The sequence below is a fragment of the Siniperca chuatsi genome, linkage group LG20 (genome assembly GCF_020085105.1).
Source record: "Siniperca chuatsi isolate FFG_IHB_CAS linkage group LG20, ASM2008510v1, whole genome shotgun sequence".
NCBI lineage: Eukaryota > Metazoa > Chordata > Actinopteri > Centrarchiformes > Sinipercidae > Siniperca > Siniperca chuatsi.
This window is the reverse complement of record NC_058061.1, coordinates 9,120,993-9,145,442: the sequence shown is the minus strand read 5'-3', so window position 1 is coordinate 9,145,442 and position 24,450 is coordinate 9,120,993. Positions and strand designations below refer to the sequence as shown.

The following is a 24,450-nucleotide window of genomic DNA, read 5'->3' as shown; positions in this document are numbered from 1 at the left end:
AATTTAACGGCCACCAGGTGTCAGCCACACTTTATTGATCTATCATTTGGAAATAATTTCATAACTAGAGTATGTGTGGTATTTAAATACAACTGAAGAATTGCAGTTACTCACTCTGGCTGTAAGCATCACAACTACATGTAAATGACTAAATTAGTACGTAAGATATTAACTCAATGACATGAGTGCATGACAGGATGCCTGGCATTACGCGCATGCGCTTTGAGGCTTTCATTCGTCATGGCTGACACGGGCTGGCCAGACTGTACGAAGAGTTTGAAAGGTGTCATATTGGATATGTGTGGCGTTTTATATGACAGCGGGGAAGGCGACGGGGTTGCCATTCCTGGTTCGGTTGAAGCTGTGAAAAAGTGAGTGAATAATTAGCGAGTCGTTTTAGACATTGTTAGCTATTTGCATGTTCAGCATAGCTGACTGTCAAAGTCTATGGAGCAAAGTGAATGCACTCGGTTTTTCACTGTGCTGGTATACTAGAAGTTCCTTGCAAGACTCCCAACGGGTCTGTGTGCATATATGATTAAAACAATTACTGTATATTTGAACAATGTTGGAGCACATATAACTCCATCCTCAATCTGACCTCCTGACCCTTTTAAAGGCTCAAGGCATCAGACCTGCAGCTGCGCTTCTGCACCAATGAGACCCAGGCCACCAGAGAGGCATTTGTAGCCAAGCTCCAAAGACTGGGCTTTGACATCTCTGTGCCTGAGATTTTCTCTCCTGCTCCTGCAGCCATGGTTGTCCTTAAAGAGAGGGGTTTACGACCTCACCTGCTGGTGTATGATGGTAATGTTTTAGATTGTCAAGACATGGAATTTTGACAGTAACCCTTTGTTATCCTCAGCGTCTGACCCTATACATAGTGCATCTAAAGATATTCAGTTGGATGGCATTTTTATCCACCAGAGTTTTCAGGGCACTTGTTAGCTGAGCGTGTTCCAGGAATGCACCTACAGTAAATTATTGTTAAGGCTAAATTTTCATGATCAAGAATCGGTAGACATGTCTACGAACACTTTGTTCAAATGTAGCATGTAAAATGTCTGCAAAATGTGTGTGTCCCAGCAAAACTGTACATAAAAAACACCCCCAAAAGATAAGTCTGGCGATATTCTACACGTTTCCCACGACAAGACCAAAACAAACAATGTGTTAGTTCGTCCCTCACAGCTTTCCGACTTTCCCAGCCTGTCTGTGGCTCTCAACCCCAAACCCATTTCTTTCTACTAAAGACGTAAATCTTGGAAAAAGACTTACAAATATATAGTTTCACTTTAAATACAAAAATCTAAATCATTTCTTGAAACAGCACTGTAGTTTTAATAAATGTCAATGAGTATTTCTGGCAGCAGGACAATGTATGTGGGATAGACTCAATAAACTACAGTTCCAAGTTCACTTTAATAAAGCAACATGTCACCCAGTGCATCGTTGTGGCTCATTGATGTGTTATTAATAGTTTTTGGACAACAATGAAGGTCTATGGCACAGAGGAATAAACAAAATCTGATTCTGGCTATACAGATAATAGTTGTTGGTTTTGGTCTTCCTGTGGGATTTGTGGACAATATGAAAAATAAAGAATATCAGCAGACTTATCCTTTAAATGACCCAACCCTACAAAGTATTAAACTGTGTTTACTCTTCTGCAGGACTTGTCCCCGAGTTTGACAGTGTTGACAAGACCAACCCAAACTGCGTAGTGATTGGAGACGCAGCTGAACATTTTTCCTACCAGAACCTGAATGAGGCATTCAGGGTCCTTATAGGCCTGGAGAAGCCAGTGCTGCTCTCTCTGGGCCAAGGGTAAGAGGATATTACACATCAGTAGTCATTACTATATTGCTTATTCCAAGTAATGAGCACAATGTGAAATATAAAATTTCTTCCCAGAACTAAACAAAGCATTTGTGATGTTTTGCTCTCTTCATAGGCGGTACTACAAGGAAACAGATGGTTTGAAACTAGATGTCGGGGTTTACATGAAGGCTCTGGAGGTACAGTAGTTGCATAATTTGCATTGATATATTTATTAAGATTTGATAACAGCAGTTCTATAATGCAACCGCAAGGGGGCACAAGCCAGTGTCTTCTTGTGCCAGTTCCAAGTCTGGATAAATGCTGGTTGTGTCAGGAAGGGCATCCGACGTAAAACACATGCCAAATTAAAAATGCAAATCGTGAAAATTACTTCCATACCGGATCGGTCGGGGCCCGGGTTAACAACGACTGCCACCGGTGCTGTTGACCTACAGGGTACCGGTGGAAAGTGGACTACTGTTGGTCAAAGACAAAGAAGGAGAGGAGGAAGGTGTGTTCGTAGGCAGAGAGAGAAGAGGAAAGCTAAGAATGTAGGACTGACAGTAGGGACTTTGAATGTTGGGACTATGACAGGGAAGGCTAGAGAGTTGATTGACATGATGCAGAGAAGGAAGGTGGACATACTGTGTGTCCAGGAGACCAGGTGCAAAGGTAGCAAGGCTAGAAGCTTAGGAGCAGGGTTCAAGTTGTTCTACCATGGGGCAGATAGGAAGAGAAACGGAGTAGGAGTTATCCTGAAAGAGGAGTTTGTGAGGAATGTTCTAGAGGTGAAAAGAGTATCAGACAAGTTGATAAGTCTGAAGCTGGAAATTGAAGGGCTGATATTAAATGTTGTGAGTGGTTATGCCCCACAGGTAGGATGTAAGTTAGAAGAGAAGGAGACATTCTGGAGTGAGTTAGATGAAGTGATGCAGAGCATCCCCAGAGGTGAGAGAGTGGTGATTGGTGCAGATTTCAATGGGCATGTAGGTGAAGGGAACAGAGGTGATGAGAATGTGATGGGCAGGTTTGGTCTTAAGGACAGGAACGCAGAAGGACAGATGGTGGTGGACTTTGCAAAGAGGATGGAAATGGCTGTAGTGAACACTTTCTTCCAGAAGAAGCAGGAACATAGGGTGACATATAAGAGCGGAGGTAGAAGCACTCAGGTGGACTACATCTTGTGTAGACATTGTAATCTGAAAGAGACCAGTGACTGTAAAGTAGTGGTAGGGGAGAGTGTAGCCAGACAACACAGGATGGTAGTGTGTATAATGACTCTGGTGGTGAGGAAGATGAAGAGGACAAAGGCAGAGCAGAGGACGAAGTGGAAGTTGAAAAAGGAAGAATGTCCCCTGAAAGAGAACAGCCGAAAGGAAAAGAAGAACAGCAGTTCTATACACGTGAACAATGACTAATTATTATTAACGTTTTGTTCTCTCCAGTATGCCTGTGATTTAAAGGCAGAAGTCATTGGAAAGCCATCCCCAACATTCTTCCAGAGTGTTCTCAATGACATGGGGCTTCAACCACATGAGGTACGTAACAACAGAGGTTACTGAATGTGTCTGGAATACAAGATAGTACAGATAAGTGTAATGTTTGACTCTTAATTCAGTTTTTTGATCTAGGCTAAAATGCAAAATATTTAGCTTTGCTGTGGGGATTCTTCTATGCTTTGACTCTGTTTTGACTTTGATTGGACTGGGAAGTAAGTCAGGGAACTCAACAGGCCAATTTATATAGAGGGCATGCACTTTATGTCACCATACTCGGAGTTTGCAGTATTCAGTCCGAGTGGCAAACATGCAGCAGTCAGCACCTGCAATCGTGCATTTACATGGAAAAAACACAAAAATGATAAAGAACTGTTGTGCATTCAACTTTACAAATAGTGAGAATGAATTCAATTTACAGGAATTGAAAGGCTGCTGATTGCTAAAGAGAAGCAACGTGATGTGACACTTCCTAGGGGGGTGTGAAGTGTGTTAACTAACCAAACTTGTGAATTTGTGATTGATGTTTTTACAATTCTCCCACGTACAAACCAGAAAGCTCTTGTGATTTTAATCAGGTCGACAAATCCTGCTTTAATTAGACCAGGTGTCTAAATTCCTTCAGACTTTGTTTTTTGATTATTTTCAATTGTAATTTACTGTCTCTGACTCATGATAGATATAACAGAGACATAATAGAGTCTATATGCTGGAACCCATCACAGAGCAAAGCCAAGACGCTTCCTGTTGAGTTGTACAATCTTGCGTTTTCTCTTGTTTTCTCAGCAGGTGTCTGAACATGTGTTTAATGTCTATCCCTGGTATCTGCTCATCTCAGTGTATCGCAACTCTAAAGACTGTGCTCTATCACTGCAGTCTCTCTAAGCTTATCTATTTTTGGATCTGGCAGTTGGCACTCTTAGAATGCTGGGTTCATCTCAGACTAAGCTTCACTCTTTTCTTTTTCTGTCACTGAGACATGGATATATCCACAGCTACATCTGCTGCCCTTTCCAAAGCCTTCTGTTACTCACCCAGGATTTCATGTAGAGATGGTGATGCAAAGGTTTTTTTCCCAAAGTAGAAATTCCTTGTTTGTTGAGTCACTCACTTAACAATCAAAATGAAACTTCTCCCTTCCTGCAGACAGTATCATTCCTTTCATTCCTTCACCCAACTCTTGAGAATTCTCTAATCAGAAGTCATATTCCACACGTAGGAGAAGTTTGCCTTCAGGGCTTTCTTTTTTCCTAAAACTAGCCAAGTAGTGTTGGTACCTAAACCTAACCAAGTAGCAAGGCTTTCTGGCAAAAAGCCTTGAGCGCAAACTGCTCCCATGTGCTCGTATTCCTATCACAAAACAACCTGCATGATTCAGTCTGATACACACACTGGTTATCTCTAGATGTGATCAACTCTCACCACACTAATCTCCCTGCATCCACTCTTCTTATCCAGAATAATGCAACCTGTTGTGTCCTTAAGCTCACAGTTTATTTTTAGTGCCCCAGTTTACTATAAGTGACAGTGTTTTGTTCTTCTTGTGTCTATATTTTGAATAACAGACCAATGCATGAAAATATCTGTGGATCAGTTACTGAGGGTTGTTCTTTTTCCCCTCTTCACCCTGTCTGCCACCTGTTAACCTTTTACAGTTTATTTCAAAAATCACATTTTTCACACTAATAGGGGATGGTGCAAACTCATGCTTTTGTAACAACAACCACCTGATCAGTGGAGAGGATAGCTGAGAAGTTTTAAAAAGAAACATGAGGAGAGGGGGGGCTGAAATGGATCCGCCAAGTGCTGATGATGCTTAGGGTGGAAGCAGGAACAACAGGAGGAGATAACAGCTGCCACTTGAAACAATGCAACCACATCATATACTGGTGTCACCAACTGATAAAGTTGGCAATCTAGTGCTACCTGTGGAAAGGTAAATTGATCCCTACATCCTGGCCCCAGGTCTTCTAGCAGGTACCACAAACTTTATATCCCAACTTTGACCCTTTACCTCATGTTGTTAATGTTATGGCCATGCTAACCTCAACCCCATTTAACAAACAAGGGTTTATGTCCTATGTATCCCTTAACGGCAAACACACGTACAAGTGTTAGCATGTTATTAGACTGCAGATAATTCATTTCTTACTAACTCCATCTTTATAACCGCTTCTAAAAAAAATCCTAAATTAAATTAAAAGTTCTGTCTTTCTTTTTCTTTCTCCTCACTTGCAGGCACTGATGATCGGGGACGATCTGGTGAACGATGTAGGTGGGGCCCAACACTGTGGAATGAAAGGCATACAAGTCAGGACTGGCAAATACAGGTCAGTGATGTCCTGAATGCACAAATGTTCTCAGAGTGACTTGTGGTTTCCTTGACACAATCTACCAAACCTGAAAATGACTCCTTATTGGCAACAGATGTCCCTATTGGTTAGTCAGACTACCCTTTAACCATGTCAGTGTGTGCCCTGTTAAAGTAACCTTGAGTAAGACACCAGCTCCACACCATCTTTTTTTCTGGCTTAATCTGTTTTTTATGCCTGGAGGGAAAAGATTGCTCCATTACAAGGTAACATAAAGTATCCTGTAAATCATAATGTGTATTCATATTTTTATAGCTCTTTTATATAAGAAATAAATCATATCGTCACATTGTAAAATCAGAAAATAAAAATCTATTCAACTATTTGCCAGGAGGGGGCGCTCTCACACCAGGATTGTGAATCAAAGTTTCCTGCATAACACACAGGCTTCCTGTGAACCAACCATCTCATTCTTGAGTCTTCCAGATTTGTTTATTTGATTGAGAATCCGCCGAAAATAGCTTTATTCTCTCCACATGATGAATGCTAGTCGCCCACAAGGTCATAGTCACCAAGGATTTATGATCCCAAATCTGGAGATTACTGGGGCGCCTTTCATATGGTGTAATTACAGAAACATATGGTTGATTATTTTAGATGATATATGTACTTATGGCTTGAAGAAAAGAGAAAAGCGACTGGGAGTAGTAGGAGACACTGTTATGGAACTACACATGCTTTACATTATAATGTATGTTCAAAGTCATACAGTAACTGGTGTTTTTAATGTTTTTTTTGTATGTAATACGAACTTAGCCCTAGGTTTTATATGTGTGCATAAGAAATATTTATGGAAATTGAAGGGGAAACCTGAACATTCTCATTTCAAACACACCACCAATTACTGTGAAGCAGTAGTGGAACAAGTATTCAGATCCTTAACTTAAGTAAAAGTATCAATACAACAATATGAAAATACTCTATTACAACTAAAAGTTTGGCATTTAAAATTTCCCATTTACGTATTAGCAGCAAAATGTACTGACCTAGAACTGCCCTTAAGCAGCATTTTAACATTGTAGTTGGTCCTGGTGTTACATTTAACTTCTCTTCTGCTACACATGGCTACACTGTACTGCTTTGCAATTTTAGGTACAATAATGTACTGCATTGCATTATATATTGTCATATGTGTAACATGTAAAAAAAACTTCAAACTAGTAACTTCATGCAATATTTCCCTCTAAAATGTAGCGGAGTACAAGTATAAAGGTGCATAAAACGGAAATACTCGTACATGTACCTCAGAATTGTACTTAAGAACAGAAGTTAATAGAACAGAAGAAAATAAATTCACTTAGTTACATTCCACCCCTGCTGTGGAGGACATCAAACCTCTTCCCTGATACTGTCACCATTTTATTTATCTATAAAACACAGATTAGTCTGAAGAGCACCATGCTTGACCTGCTCTTCTGCTGCGGACTGGCATGCAGGTCTTGGGTCATGTGACCAGAGAACGCTGAGTAAACTGCTTCAGCATCAGTCAGCTCTAATCCTGTACTGAAGAGCACAGTCACTCACTGTAAAACCTGTCCTCTGTCTGTGCAGAGTAATTCTTGTGTGTATGACGGAAGTATGTAGGTGTGTATTTCCACTTTCATGTGCTTTTGTGTCTGTTGCTGGCATGTACGTGTAACCTGTACATATCTGTGCCGGTATGTGAGTTCAGAAGCCAACAGTATGCAGTGTTTCAGTCGGCACAAGTGTAGGAGACTGAACTTTATCTAATGCAGATTCTCAGAAGACTGAGCAGAATCCACTCGGTTTATGTAACTTCACAATCTTCTCCCAGCAGCTCAGTTCAGCTTCAGTGTGCGGACACTATGAACAGTGTCTGATATACTCAACTTAACGTAGGATGAACCAGGTTAAATGATATCTCTGCTCATTCAGTGTTTTATTTTATATTTTTGGAGGAGAGAGCAACTGGTTAAAATAAATGGGATGTTTCCCGCTGAAGAACATATGTGGAATCAGTATTGTGTTACATGATGTGTTGTGTTTCAGCTGTGGTGGTCTAGATTTATGGACTGATTTGTGAATGGAGTTTATATGGTGAAACACATGCATACACAGGCATACAGCAAGTTATTACACAAGTGGTTAAATAATGTTTTCAGAACAGTACAGTAAAACAGCACTGTAGTGTTTATCAAGCACAAAATGCTATTTTGATGACTACATTCAAGGAGAGTTGAAGTTATATCATCAACTGTCACTTTTTGTCAGTTTTTTTGTCTCTTACTTTTAGTCACATTGTTGCACAAGATTACAAATTTGTACCAAAACTAAATAGCTTTCTGGTATTAGATGCTTGTTAAAGAAGCTGTTGTGTTTTGAATGTATTGCTGCAATACCTGCTTTGAATAACTGATGCATTGTGTTTGTGAGTAGAAACAGAAGACACTTGTATTTGTACATTTTTGCCTCTGAAACACAGCCAGTAACAGGAAGTAACATTTGTATATCAAATTAGATTTTATGGCTCTAAAGTGAGCTGCCATTTACTAATTTAACATAGACACCTCATAATATCTCAGATCCCAGAACATTCTTTTGTATACACATACTATATACATTCCCTGAGAACAAGAAGAGAAACAGTGACAGTAACAGTGTTTCTGTGGGTCTGGGAGAGGAGAATACGTGAGATTTAAAACGTTTTAGCCAAACAGGCGCAGTGAACCCAGGCTTGCTGGGAGCAGCTATAAACCCTCAGTCAGATCTGTGAAAACACAGCTGTTTCCAAATCAACCAGATGCTGCGCAGGCCTCAGACTTGGAGAAAAGACTGCTTCAAATACCCCAGGGCCAGTGACAAGACAGGAAGGGAAAAAGATACAAATCACAGACAAATCTAATCATATCAGATTTAAAAAAATATTTTGACATGACATGCTGATTCTCAGCAAGGACTGCATAAGACCTGAAATTCTTTGAGCCTAATTTAAAGATGCAGAAACTTTTATCTATGTATTCACTGTCTGCTTTCTTACTGTCTTCACAGTAAACTCTTATTAAAACAGATGAAGTACAGAGGTACATGCTTTACATGCTTTACATGCTAGAAGTGAATTCATCAACCTGTTGGCTACCTGTCTGTGGGTTGTCCCAGGAAGAAAGAGTCAAAAAATGTACCTCGCCTAGTCAGATGGTACTTAATGTGTATTCACCTCGAATGTGTATTCGTCTTAATTCTGTTATAAAAACCTACAAATGTACAATATTTTAGGATTTCAATTTTAAGTAAATGAATACATGTTCTCTTAATCTTGTACAGTAAGAGGGTTTCACATGTAACTGCTCATTGAACTTTTTCATATGATGCACAGCACATTAATGTGCTTCTTATGTTATTGTGATGGCTCCTGCAGATTAAATTTAAGAGCGGGGGGCCAAGCAAAGTCATATTTCAGTGCCTACCAGTAATGGCTGTCGAGAGTATAGGTGTAATATAGGGGTAATTGTAATAGGAGAGTGTTCTGCTTGCAGTCAACTTTCCCTTGTTCTTAAATAATGAGCGAAAGTTAGCGGACTTCCCTCAGGGGAGCCAGAGAACCCTTTGCTCTTTAATGTAGAACAGGTTTGAAAAGAGGGGCCTACACCAAAAAGTGGATGAAATTAGACTGGGAGTATGGAGATCTGACTGCTGATGTTAATCAGCTGTATGGGAACAATCTCCTGACATTGCTCTCTAGTCCAACCCGTGCAAATCAAATCTCAATACTTTATTACCAAATTGTGTCCATACTTCAAGGTATCTAAAACCATCGCAATCGGAAAATCAGTACCAAATGCGGGGTAGTGGAACAAGGTGTAAACACAACAGTTACATATCACATCATAAAGTTGATGTTGAACGTGTTAGCAAACATATGCGTATCCAGCAGTCACGGAGCAACATTAGCATTAATGAGTCGTCTTTCTAGTGTCAGACAATGTAGAAAAATATCCAGCCCTACACAGAACTGTACTCAAACTGTAATAGTCAAACTGTTATGATACTCTCAGGGCAGTCAGATTATGAGTATGCTGTCCTTATTTTCTCTGTCCTGTGGCTCACTCTTGTATGTTGTCTTTTTAAATAGTTATCTCCCATGGCCTGTGGCCTCGACTGGTCCTGTGTTCTTGTTTCTGTTCTCTTATCTTCAAGGAACTGCATCGGCACAGAACTGGGTAGCTTTGAGGCTTCATAAAGGCAGGTTCACATCATGCTGTTCCTTCATGCACTATTTGTAAACCAGTTTAATTGCTACTGTTACTGCCGACACAATTAGTTTCTGAACCTCTTGGTCTTGGCATGCTGTCTGTCTCTCTGTGAATCTGTGATAATCAAAGAAGTTGGATTTCAGGCTTTTGATTTAAACATACACTCTCAATATTAGCATTTGTAATTCTGCTGAGGAGAAAACAGTGTTGTGATGTGTCAGATGCCAACACAGTATTGATAGGTATTTTGAACGAGGGTCAGTGAGTTAGAGGAAGCCCTTACTGGATTCCCGTTGGAATCTGGCAGAGACTGCACAACAAACATTTTCACACAGCAGCAATCATCTTCAAAATGGTTTACATTGTAAACCTCTCCCTGTGGCCAACGCTTGACTGCTAATGTGAGTGTTGGGAAACTGTTTTCCAGGCATGCCAAGCCAGATTAAACGTCTCCAGAGACACTCAGTCCCTGATGATAGAAACTATGAACCAGTTTGCCGAAACCGCACCCTGGTTTGTGCCCTTTCTGTCTGGGGTTGTCACTAAGGGATGCAACAGGAAGCGAGCATTGGGGATAGGGGGAGTTGAGTGAGTTGCACTTGAACTGCTATTCCAAGCTCAGACAATTTAGGAAAACAAACATAGCTAATATTAGCATGTTTGTTAGAGAACATGGAAAAATACTGGAAAACCTCACATTATGTCGCCTTGGGATCTTTGACCCGTCATTGCAAAATACCTCCATTGCTAGCCTTGTAGTCACACCAGATAAATGTAGGCTAAATTAGCTACTATATTATGTTAGTTAGGGTTTTCGTTAACAAGTGAAACGAGATAAACAGTAGCTCCTTTTCAATTGGCTGATTTGATTGTATTAAAGTTAATATTGTATTTTCGTCAGATGTATCTGCCAGCATAGGATATTAGCCTTCAAATGTCAGCATGATCGTGTTAGCATTCAGCACGTTCAAGTTCAGCTGAGTCTGACAACAAACAGCTTAGACTGATGAAAGGTGAGTCAGGGCCGCTGGCGCCATCCTCAGGCCAAACTGTAAATGTTACAAACTTTGCTTTTTTGCCCCACTAGTCTAGAACAAATGCTTTTCTCCATTTGTCATCCTGCCAACAATTTCATTTTCGGGGGTATAATTAGCATTATAGGCACATGCTGCCACTACCATGTTTATACATTTTTAGTGTCAATTTTTTTTGTTTTATAACTGCTGTGAACTGTGTAACATGCAGTATAAAATATAGTGGGTAGCACACACCTTATCAGTGAAGCTGTTACACTCATGCAAAAACACACGCACAACACATAACACTGAATAACATCAGTTAGAACACACAGTTCTCACCAGATGGTCGGTATGCAAATATTCATAGCTATCAGTGTAACTGTTGCTCCTATAGTCAGAGTCTTTAGAACCAGCCGCTCTGAGACGTATGTGGAATGAGAGTCAAAAGGATGAGGTTTGATGCCATAGTGAAGTCATCTAATGTGACCTGTTAAGTTTCCTTTATAGACATCAGGCATTGGCATTGGATGGTAAGTGTCTGTGAGCGAGTGTGAGAGGAGTCACTGAAAGCTTTTAACAACTTAAGACAGACTTTCTTCTTAACATCTCCTGGCACCAATAAACTGTAAAATTGTTCCCGTCGATCCAGTTCAGGTCAGGGCCAGAGAAATCAGTCGCCAGTGTCCAGCATGGGGCCGAGTCCCTCCCTCCCTCCCAGCAGCCCAGACTGAGCTGACTAGATGAGTGGCACATAATTAGTGGGGACATCCAGAGCAGATTTCCACCTGTCCCCATCATGAAGTCATGCAAATAAAGCCATTATCAGTGCAGCGAATAGAAGGAAGGACTGCTCATTAGGAAAGCAAATAGCCCATCAGCCTGAGCAAACAGATTGTAAGAGTGAGGTACAGCTCTCACTGTGGAAAGATCTTTGCAATCAGCTTAATATAATATAATGGTCAGGATTTGTGTAATACATTTTTAATTGCTAGCACAATATTGTGTTAAAATAGGATATTTTCACAAGTTTCATTGTATTCTCTTCTCAAGTGGCCACAAGCTCTAACTTATGCTTCTGAAAACTGCACATAAATCATTTGCCTTGATTTGAACGCCATTCTAGCAAGATGTACTGTAGATTGTTGCTTTAACATACAGTAACTTCTACAGTACAGGAAATCAAACTACTACATGTGACCTCAACTCAACTTGTTCTGGAGGTTTTTAACTTCAAAACTGTACTCTTGAAGTGGATTCATTGCTGGTTCGATGTCTGTTTTTATCTTCTTTTCCAGTTTCCAGGTTTTTTGTGTTTGTTTTCTTATCTTGTTTGCACTGACAAACATGTGATGCATCTGTTTTTATTGTTCTGTGTACACAGGGCGCTTATGCAAAAGAGAGTTAACAATTCTCCACCCTGAATAAAAATACAGGTTGAATGATTGACTGAGTGAAAGGCTTCATGGAAAAGAGTGAAATTTTCACTGCATTATGTGTGTATACAGAAAGGTGATGCTCTCCCCCTCTGACCTAAACAGCCTATCAGACATTAGACTGAAGTAAACCTAACAGCACAGCAGTGTTAGGTTTATGGATGGGCTTTGTCCTTAGCAGATCTGTGACACTGAACCTTGACAGGGCGACCGTGTATGGCTGTGGTTGCAGCTTAATCTCCTTTTATAAACAGAGCACAGCCCCTGGGATGGCTCTCAGGTACATACTGTATTTCAGCCTAGCTTATCTTTCAGTCCTCCACTGGTGTCCTATAGCCTCAGTGATCTATGATAATGTACACGGTTTCAAGTGTGTTCCCGTCAGACAGTGACTGATCGTCTGTAACATATGTGACTTACCATATTTCAAGGCCTTGTTTGTATGTATCACCCAGACGATTATGAACTGGATTTAATATGTGTTTCTGAGCAGGTTTTGCACTTTGTCTGTGCTTTTAGAGGGCATTTTAGAGTGTCTAGTACAACAGCACAGTCCCACATCCTGTCCTGTTAACCTCTGTTAGCACATTAGTTTTGTCTGTGTGGGAAGTGAAGTTATCTCATTTCACTCTTCTCCGCTGAGTCTTAAAAGCTTGTCAGCTCGACAGCTACAGTATTTCTGAATGTGGTATTGAGGTCCGTTTGCCTCTGCGCCACCACAGAGACCCTTTACTACAATCCAGTGAATCATACTATGTGCACAATGTGGCCTTTGAATTGAAGCAGAATCTGCAGGGGCCCTCTTTTATGTTCAGGTCCCCCCGGATCATCAGAGGAACTGAAATCAAGAGCATTGTGACCCGTTAGGTTATGATTGTTCTGTGGCAAACAGGCAGACTCAGTCAACAGTGTTTGGTTTGTTGCTGTTCCCAAAGTAAAACACTGTAGGCCCAGAGCAACAGAGTCAACATACATATTGTCATAGTAGCATATAATATCTTGCGGGCTAATAGTACCCATCTTTGTTTCCATCCACTGGTTCGATAACTCTTGAATCAACCCTCATTTCAGTCAAGCCCACTGATCTGACCATTCTCTCGCTGTTCTCTGCATCTCCTTTGTCAGTCAGCAGCAGGGCCTTTGGCAAGATATTTGCATGGTAAAATAGGAAAGTAAGTCTTGCATAAGGTTTCTATTTCCACTGCTGGATTTCCCTCCTTTTTAACAGATAACACATGGAAACTGGGTTTGGTTGGATCTCTTTCCTGGCTGCATGCTTCCACCTTATCCATTCTTTTGAGGTGGGTGGGTTGCTCTTTTCAACACCTATTGCAGTGCCTCAGGAGTGCAGCAATTAAGATTTGCAAAAATTAATAAACTCTTTAAAAATTATGTTAAAATTAAGAAATTATATTTTCTTAAATTCTCTAAATTCTCTACCATAAACATATAGGGTGGATTACATCAGTTTTGTGTTTAAGGGCAGCATTTACCACAATTCCATACAGTCCTGCTAATTAACTTTGCAGCATCTAAACTATGTTTTCATCCCATTCCCATGGATTGGAATCAGCAGCTTTGTGGGGAATGTAAACACAATCAATTCTGGTAATGATTTCCTCATCCAGCCAGCACTCTGTTGTTGGCTTGAGATCCAACACTGTTCTGCCTTTTTCCCTTTGTCTCTCTGTTCCTAACATTTACATTCATATTTATATGCTTTTAATAGAATATTCCACTGAAAACACGAATTTTGAGTATCTAACCTTCACTGCCTTTAGGCTTGCTTGCTTGCTCTTGCTCACAGAGGATGGCAGCTGTTATCAACTTGACTAAAGACTCATGGCAGAAGAGTCAAAAATGTCCATAGAAACTTCTCAAACCACTACTGCCGCATAACCCACTTCTCTACTGTATCTACAGTATATGCTCAGTATATTCCAATCATTCATATTTTTCCCAAAATATGGATAAACAGAGCAGTATTTAGCCACTCGGTTTGTCGCTAGCATGGTTACAGTGGCAGTTAAGGTTTATTGTTTGCAATGAACGTTAGCAAATATAGTTGCGTGCAAAGGTAAAGAGCTAATTGTGATAGCAATAAAAACTGTTTATTTTAGTATTTGGAATATACCTAACATACAAATGGACATTGGAGAAGCTGTAGTAAGCTGCACTAGTGATTTGAGAAGTTTCATAACAGGGTCACTGTTGAAATCTATTGTAACTCCTGTGAACCCAGGTTGATCAAGACTGCTGTCATTTGCAATGGGGAAACACCTTTCAACCGCACAGGAGGTTAGTATTTGATACTCAAAACATAGGTTTTCAGTGGAGTACCTTTTAACTTGTGTCTTGTCCATTGTAACAATTAAAAGGTCATTTTAGGTCACTGTGATCACACATTACCTAAGGATAAATCTGAGCAAAGTACAACAAAGCTAAAATGAGAGTAGAAAGGGTAAAGTGAGACTCATCCCTAGCTAAATCTACAACATATTGTTTTCTTTCATTCAAGCTATGTTTTGTACCTTCTGTTTGGATCAGATAGACGTGATATCAGAACATAGTAGGGCACCACAGATTGAGTACACATTCTAGATGGATGTGGCAGTAGATGCACAAAGAGGTTAAAGAGCTTGATGACACTCCACTGGTTGCCCAAGCCTGGCCTACAATCCCTCACCACCCCGGAGTGACAGCTTCCTCTGCCTGCAGGCTCCTTTAAAGCCTGCCGTGCGTTATAAGTCAATGAGATATTAATAATTAACCAGAGCTTTTTTCTCAGTGAGGCTAGACTCCCACGGCGAGACAAAGGAGCCAGCCGGGCCTTGGCCACTGAGCCCCTTGGCGGTACTTTTCCACCGCTGAGAGAGAGAGAGAAAGAGAAAGAAAGAAAAGGAGTGAGAGTAGGAGAGAATCTGAGAGCTAAAGCCCACAGATGGCAGGCTGAAACATAGCACTGCCTCTTAAATACATGAACACAGGCCCTTAGTCGTTTCAGTGCAGATCCAATCCCTCTTGCAATTACCAATAGACAGGCTGCTTGGCTGGGGGGACTTGGGCCCTTGCCTGGTTTCTGCTAAAGCCATTTTTTCTCCTAATGGTGTGTGTGTATGTGTTTGTGTGGTTGCACATGTGTGTTTGCATTTTCTGTACCAGAAGCAAGTGACTCAGCAGTCCCTTACCGCTAACAAAACACTCCTACACAGTGAGCTATAGCCATACACACACACACACACACACACACACAAAGACTCAGCAAGTCATCAGCGGCACTGCTAATAATAACATGCTGATGAAAAGAGTATGGTTAGATCTGGGTCACACGGAGCTCTGCATATTGAGCACAACACTGACAGGACAGCTGTGAAATGATGAAGGGATTTTACTTTTGTAAGAATTTGGCCAAATAAACAAGAAATATTCTTATCAGGTTAAAACTCTGAGATTACTTTTTAATAGTGAAATATTAACTTAATTTTTTTCACAGTTGATGTACGTGACCCCTAGAGGGTGTTATGAAAATTTTAGGTTAATGCAAGATCCTTACAAGAGTAGTCCACCGATTTAGCATTGCACACCTATAACATTGTCTTTTTTATTCCATGCATTCTTCTTCCTTGTCAAAATCTGGCGCCTGCATTACCCACAACTTGACCGCCAACAGTTCGATCAGAGGTGTGTTATGGTAGTAGCAGCTAATGTAGCCTTGAGCTGCTAGCCAAGAGCAGAGATGAGGAGTGGGCTGCAGAGGTCTGGTAAGCTCACTTCTTTCTAACTCCTTTTTTTTTCATTTTTAAACTTGTCATCTTCAGCCTCAACCAACGCTGACTTAAGTTACATGAGTTGAGGCAATTTATCAGATTTGCGCAGCTCGCTCTGGAGCTTTATACAACTTTATTCACATATGCAGTAGTACCTCTAAACAGACTTTGAAGTATAAAATTCCCCTTTAAGGATTGCCCATTGTAATCTGTGGTTAGTGCACTAATATTGTAGAGCCGCAGAGGAAGCATAGTGAGTGCCAGAGATCAGCAGACTTTTTAAACTTCAGTTATCTATTACAGTGAAAATCAAGGCAAATAGCCATGCTTGCGTTACCAGATAGTGGTAACTACACACTCTTTCCACACCCTGTGATATACATCACAGTTGGGTGTGGTCACACAAACAACAAACCACAACCTGACCACACCTAGATGTGATGTTGGGTGTGGTCAAAGGTTCAACAGACTTATACCTTTCAACCTATAGGTCAGTGCAGCAATAATTTTCCTCCATAAAAGATCTAGTGTGAAGTTACTCTGGACAACACCAGTGATTTTACACATTTTAGCATATTTACTACAAACACAAACTTGACATAAAAACGAACCATTTTGCAAATCATCGCACTGTGTTTCAGATTGTTTAATGTATTTTTCTATTTGTCCCTGGTTTCTATTTATTTTACAAAATATATCAGCAAACTCTTGAAACTTCTTGAGTTGTGTAATCTATCTCATCCAATTTTAAATCTGCATTTAGTTGTCTCAAAGTTACAGTAAGGTTACAAGGTAATGCAGTGCAGCCTGTTCAAATCAGTCTTCATTGCATTACCACAACAATAATCCAACTCTGACAAAAAAATTATACATACTTGATGTTCACTGTGATGGACCCCAAGGGGTACTTCTGCATTTTCCTGGGGGTACGTGGAATGCTAAACTAATTAATTCAACTAAACTCAACAGAAATTGTGACTTGATAAAAACACATACCCACATACTGTATTTTAGTTAAGGAGGAAAATAAACCAATTTTCTGATGCTGATCTTCAGTAAATTTGCAATAACAAGTAAGCCATCACCCATCACCCTGACTTAGTTGTAACACATTAGCAACACATGTCGCAATCAAGAGTGCGTAAAAATTAGTTAGCAAGTGAGCAGAGAAATTGAAATAGTTCGCTAAAGGTAATTGATAAATGGGTGGAATAGTTAGCTAAAAATATGGATAAACAGTTGAAATTGTTAGCTAAAAGTAATAGATAAACAGTTGAAATATTTAGCTTAAAGTACTGGAGAAACAACTGAGATACTTAGCTAACGATAATGAATAAACAATCTGTACAACATACGACAGCCTCTAGCCTTAGACCTTCGATTCGGATGAGGAAAATCCCTCTCCCAGGATGGACAGACATACAATAGATGTTGTGTGTACAAAATAGACCAACATAATGAAATTACAGTATGGACAGTCATGTCATACATAGATTGTAACATATATGAAGAATGGATCCAGGAGGACGTTAGCTAAAAGTGTGGGATAAATGGTTGAAACGTCCAGCTTCTGCCACTCCAAATAGTAGTAGTACAAATACAACTGACAAGAGCAACCTAGACATTGACAAATAAATTTGCCTCAGATGTGATTGTGGTTGGGAAGGGCAGAAAGTTTTTAGTGGTTGGTTTTGACAGTTCAGGATACTCCATCTCTCGCTCTCTCTCTCACACACACACACAAACATCACTCATGCTCACAGGAGGTTTTCAGAGAGCTACAGGATGGAAAAAATCAAGTACTTCTTCATTCTGCAACCAGGGAATCCCCTTTGTGTCCTGCCCGATTGGAAAGAACCGTTAATCTGTGTAAAGTGTGAAAACCATAACGCAGCTGTTTGCTGATCATGACTCAACATTATACAGCCTTTGTACAGTGAAGTGATAACGGCTGCTGCATGGCCACAAACTCAGCAGAGGATCCGAGGGCTCCAGCTTAGCATCTGTCATTTCTGTTGCCATAACATGCACGTAACATGGTGGTTTCCCCAGTTCAGTTGGGCTGTTTTTCATAAGAGGCTGCAGCTGTATTATTTCAAGGGAGTTATCTGTGTCTTGTTGTGGTTCTGTAAATATAAGGTAAAAGAGGAGAGAGAGAGGAAAAATGAAGCTCAAGTGGATGATGATAAAACCAGGCTGGAACATCTTAACTGGCAGGAGTCGTCTTCCACTCTTTTTGAGGATCTTGATACACCATCAATCTCTCCCATGACCTTTTATTTATGAGAGCCAGTCAAACTGTGATCACATTCTCACCCTCAAGGCCAAGACCCCTGCAACATCACAGAGCAGCAGAAAACACATGCAGTTACAAACCTTCTCTTCCCCCCCAGGGTGAGGGGAGAAAGCTTTGTCTTGTGTTAGTATCTTATGTCACACACAAGGCTTGGCTGAACATAAAGGCTGTAGTTATCTTCTCCTTCAGGTTATGTTTATATAGTCTGCTTTAGTGTGAGAAGAGGCTGTGTTTTGGCTGATGGTGCATTCACTAGTCTGGTATGGAAAGCGCCCTTCTACACATTGAACTGGTTTGAGGGTTTTTCCATCTCTCGCTGGCAGGCTGACTCTTTTCCTCTCAGCGTTGTCGTAGCTCTCATAAATGTGATTCTTCACCGCAAAGCCAGGTGACGGCACACATTACAAAATACTTAGGGTGTTACAGTTTTTATTTATTTGGGGCAAAGGATTTTACACTGAGGAAATAACATCATGAAAACTTAAAACCTAAAAACATCATGAATTAATGTGATTTCAACTTTAAAATAAATGTTAGGTCAAATTGAGTTGCATTGCCACTTTGTCAGTGTCATATCCCTGTTGGTTAGCTTCCACTTGTTATCCCTGTTCCTCTTTTGATGCAGTTTGTCAGTGTTACTGTATACTTTTGCTTTTATTTTAACCAGTGCACCTGCAATTTGGGGTGAGTTTTGCTACTTTTGCTTATTACTTTAAAACCTCACCTCGCCAGACCTCTTTCATCGCTAACAAATGCAAACTTCAGTCTAATAGGGACCATCTTTGTAGCAGTGTAAGTTTAATTAATTTTCCATGAGGAGTTTAGTGTGTTTTTGTTGTCTACACCTAGTACATGATCTGTAAATTCAACAACAGGCAAAGTTATTTCAAAGCTTTAAAGTTTCCTAAAAACAAAATATGTGTGAGTAAGTGTCATGTACTGTTAGCTCAGGTTGAACTTTTCATCTCTGCCCTCATGTGTGCCTTATCTGCTTCATCTGCACTGTGTCAAGTGAAAGGCATACTCAGCAAAGGTGAACAGGTTAAGAGAGAAGTGTAAATCGAAATCAGGCGTATGTGACAGTTCTGCTTCCTTCTGTGCACACTTGTGTCTTTGTGTATGTGCTAGTGCGTTAAGCATTAACCGATGGGAAGCTTGTCATGCCTTTCACCCCATGGTCAGCTACCTTGACAACACCCCTTTCCTTTATTTCTGTATCATACCTCATCTCTCTCTGTCTTTCACACACAGCTGACTTTCACACACAAGTACACAGTAAGTGTATGAGTCATTTGTATCCACTTTAATTTCATGAAGGCACGGCCTGTCCTTATAAAAATGTATCTCCATGTTTTATAGAGCCAAGTATCATGTTATATTTCTATCCATATGACACTCTAAGCTGCTGTAATCTTATATTGCTTGAGCAGCACATACGCATTACCCATGTTCTTGTGTCCAGCTTTCACAACTGTTTAATCCACTGTCATGTCATAGCTGTTGTAGGGGATTAGAGGTGTACAGTGTGTACCTGTTTTTAAAGCACATGGAATAATGATTCAGATAACTTGTTGACTGATATGATAGGTGATATGTTGTTTGGAAAGAGAAAGTTTTACTTTTAGAGTCCTATGAAAACCTCCAAGAATCAACCAGTCATTTAAAATTCACATTCAGCGTTTATAACTTAAAAGGATTGACAGTGTTACAGAACCCACGTTTAGGGCTCCACCTAATGATTTTTTTCATCAGCGTTTAATCTGTCCATTAGTTTAGTGTATAAAATGTGAAAAAATAGTGACAAAATGCCCTTTGCCAGTTCCCAGATCCCAAGGTGACATCTTCAAATTGTTTGTTTTGTCCAATCGGCATGCTAAAACCCAAAGATTTCAAAATGTTCAGTGTTAAAACAGAAAAAAGCAGCAAATCCTCACATTTGAAAAGCTAGAACCATCAGATGTTTGGTATTTTGGCTGATAAATTACTTAAAGAATTAACAGACTATCAAAATCATTGTCGATTAATTTTTGTATTAAATAGCAAATCTGTGAATCAACTCATTGTTTCACCCGGACCCAAATCTACCCAAAATGTAGTTTTTCTAGTTCTTTGCCCATACGCCCCAAACCTTGTGATCATTTACTAACTTTCTGGTGACGTTTTTTGTTCTTTCGGTATGGTGACAGCAGTGTTGAACTAAATTCTAGGCTACTTCCCACCTCTTACCTCAGAGCTGACCTCATCCCTACGTGAAGGCTGTGCAGTGTCTGTCAGGATCAGGGACCAAACCTCTATCTCTTCATGTGTATTGATATTGCATTGACCTGAAGGACACGCAGCGAGCCGCAGATTACCTCATCGGTAACACTAGCTGTGTTCTGCTGAATTTTGCATGGTCACATTGACCTGGTTACTCCTTCATTATTCATGGCAATGGGAGGAAAGCAGCAAAATGAATACACAAACACGCGCATGCATATCTGAAAGGCGGAGGTCATGGGAGATTTAAAGGAGCATCAGGTTGGAGAGACAGTGTGGTTGATGCTGTTGGCTTCACTGCTTGAAACATAAAAGACATGTGACTAACTTGCTTGTGTGTTCGTGCCTGTATGTGCGTGTGTAAACTCAATCAATCCTCGGGCAGAAAAGGGTGTGGGAGTAATCCAGCACAGGAGACATAACACCCGGACCATTAGCAAACCAGCTCACATAACCCAAGTACTGGTGGCTGACAGACATGAGTAAACACATGGCACCGCTTCTCTGTATTCACCGCAGCTTCAGTATTCAGCACCTCTCTTCACCCCACCCCCACCCCCATCGGCCTCTTCTTTCTGCTGCTACACTTGGGCGGCTCACAAATATTTGCCATAGTCCTCTGCAAGCTCTCAGAGAGCAGGATTAATGGTGGTGTGTGCCACACACCCAGGGCCAGACAAAGCCTCCCCATCTGGAGCTCCAACCCGTGACTGGGCAACAGAGGCAGCACACAGAGCCTGGTCAAGAAGGGAGGGGGGATCTATAGGCACCACTTCCTAAATGAGCAGGAGTCCTGAGCAGTCCTGCAGATGAATGAAGGGGCGTCTCTGTCTTTTGATGTGATCGGGCGGAAAAAGCGTCCTGCATGCCGGCCTGGGTCTGGTGCCACGCCAAATGGATCACATTTCCCCTACCAGCTGATTGAACGGCCATATCTGCATACTTCACTGGTCCCTGAGCCAAACATTGGCAGCAGCCAGGGGGAGATAGGCAAGGCTGGCCCATGCCTCCTACAGATTTTTCACTATTGAGGAAACCAGAATGAGACAAAATTAGGATAACAGTCTTGGTCAGTGGTTTCTGACGTTTGGCCTGTGACCTTTGTCTTGATTTATTTTTCCATGAATACAATCATCACATGTAGAAGCACAAGAGTTCACTTGATATTACTTACTTGGCTGGTATTTGGCCATAAACCAAAATATAAGACAAATTGAAATTTTGACATAATGATGATACCACATGGGATCACCAAAGTTACTACAATTCATCCTGAGGTGGAGATGAACGTCTGAACCAAATTTCATGGCAATATATCCAAAGGTTTTTGAGACATTTCACTCAGAACTTAAAAATGTTAACTTCATGGTGGAACTAGAGGAAAACTTGGGGCATCACCAAAGTCATTAGGATACATCATCTGGGAACCATGAATGTCTGTCTGTCCAGTAGATGTTGAGATATTTCACTGGATAAGGGGAAACTTTGACATGCTGGTGGTGCTGGATGAAAAGTCAGGGGATCACCAAAGTAATTAGGGTTCATCCCCTGGGCACCATGGATATATGTACTAAATTTCATGGCAATCCAGTCATCCTTTTAGATTAAGAGTATCTTGTAACTGTGTCCTTTCTAAGTCACCAAATTATTTTCTTGGTTTTATTTTAAGGGTATTTTATTGGGTATTTTTGGAATTAGCAGTTCTCATTAAAGTCCCCAGTTGGTCTGGAACACTGTGACAGCTGGTGATAAGAGACAGAAAACATGCACTGCTCTGCAGGGGCTTTTGGCAAGCAGCTGCACAGACACTGTTAAGTGTGAAGATATCAACACAGCAAAAATTCAGTGGAAAACCTTAATTTTTAATACATTGCTGTTGATCATAAGTGAGCTCTTATGATCACTCTGAGAAGACACAGACCCTATTTATTACCAAAACCTTCCCCTCAAGCTTAAACAAGACAGCCTGTAGAGTAATTCTGCTTGTTCAAGCTTTGCCTTTCCTGAATCTTCTTAGACCATCATGTTCTGCTCTGTTCCAGTTTATACATTCAGTATTGTTAATGGGGCTGATAGCATCAAACTGTTAGTCCCTCTTGTTTACCGACCCTTGTGTGGCGTCTGTTTGTTCCTGTGCTGCATGTCCTTAAGCGTGTGCTTTTGCTTGTCCTCCCTCAGGCCCAGTGACGAGAGGCACTCAACAGTGACTGCTGACGGCACTGTGGACAACCTGGCCCAGGCTGTGGACATCATCCTCAATCAGCGGCAATGAGTACAAGGCAGTGGGCACTGGAAACTCTTCACTTACTATGACCCAGGGTGATACAGGCTGGTAGCCAATAGTATTTTCATATAGCTCTAAATGATGTTTCCAGTGGGAAGGATGTACTGCATTGAGCTAATTCAAGTAACATGTCAAAGCAGTACAAAACTAAAATACCCTCCAAATGCTGTATATCCTGTAACTGTCAAATATGGGAAACACCCACCCATCTGGTGCTCCACATAGTGTAAAACAAACTGGAATGAAATTTGCAGCACTATTACCTAGGTCTGCAAGAGATAGTCTTAAACACTTTAGAGCTGCACTGTGCATTTGTCAGTACATGATTGGCATAGATAAGATACCTCAAGTTGACATGAATGTGCCTGTAACCAGCTGCTGACTGACAGTTAGAAGGGAAAAGTAGTCCTGTGTGTTCAGGCTCCCTGCTAATGTTATACAGTCAAATTCTTTGAGATACTGTACACGAATACAGCTTGTAGTCAAACTGGAAATGCACAGTTGGAATGTAGCTGTAGTGCATTTTAACATACATTAATTGATGTCTGTTGTTATGTGGGTAATATTATTGTCGCTCACTCCCTTTACACAAAACATGAACAACCTTGTTAAAACAGCGGGGAGAAGGCATTTTCTCTAAGCCACTGTCGCAGACCTTTTTGGGTTTGTTTTTTTTTTTTTAAAAAGGGCTCAAGGTCTCAAAGCACTGGGGAAAATGTAGCCTCGGCTCGGAGCGGCTTTTGTTTTACAAAAACAAATCGCTGGAAATGGGAAGTGAGTTGGTCTCAGAGATGATAAATGCAGAACCCAGCCGAGTGTGATGAATTACACTGGTGCTTGAGCTCATGTTTCCCCCCTCTGTAAACAAAGATGAAATGAACTCTCCATCATCGGAGTGAAGAATCACAAATCTACAACTGCTTATCTTTATTTACTTGACTGTAAGCCGCCTCTGCTGGGGATTGCCCCGTTATTGTTGCATTAACTGCCACTCATTAGACGTAGTGTATTCCCTTCAGTATCTTCAGTGAGGTTAAATAAAATGATGAGGGGGGAAAAAATTGGCTATTGGGCTTCAGTGTGCCAGCTGGATCATTGAGCCCTCTGGAAGTGGGGCGTAAAACAAACGATCCTCCATCGCTGCCCCCAAGGTTTCAGTGCACCAAATAGATTCAACGAGAACAAAAGCCCATTGCCAAGTGATTCATTGAGGTCTTTCTGGTTCACTTCACCATTAGCTGACACAAGCTTGAATGTTATTGGGCAATTAAAGGTAATGAAATGCTACGAAGTATTATGAAACTGTCTGAGCTGGATGTACCACTCCTTTTTCTGATTGGGAAATAAATATTACTGTACATGACAAAGTACTAGCAGCTGGTACCCAGTTTTCCAACAGCTTACACATTGTTTGACTTAGTGTTTTGTCCATTATGTTGCTGCCTGTTGGCCTTGTATGGAGCTATTAAACATGTATTTGACTACTCTCGAA

General features: G+C 40.8%; 1 protein-coding gene across 1 annotated transcript; it reads left to right on the top strand.

Moving 5' to 3' along the window:
* The first annotated feature begins 19 nt into the window (after positions 1-19).
* LOC122867804 (phospholysine phosphohistidine inorganic pyrophosphate phosphatase) lies at positions 20-24,450 on the top strand. Its single transcript, XM_044179045.1, has 7 exons — positions 20-371; positions 620-807; positions 1,674-1,827; positions 1,955-2,018; positions 3,267-3,359; positions 5,556-5,647; positions 22,853-24,450. The coding sequence occupies exons 1-7, from the start codon at positions 190-192 to the stop codon at positions 22,944-22,946; spliced, it is 867 nt and encodes a 288-aa protein (XP_044034980.1). The 5' UTR covers positions 20-189; the 3' UTR covers positions 22,947-24,450.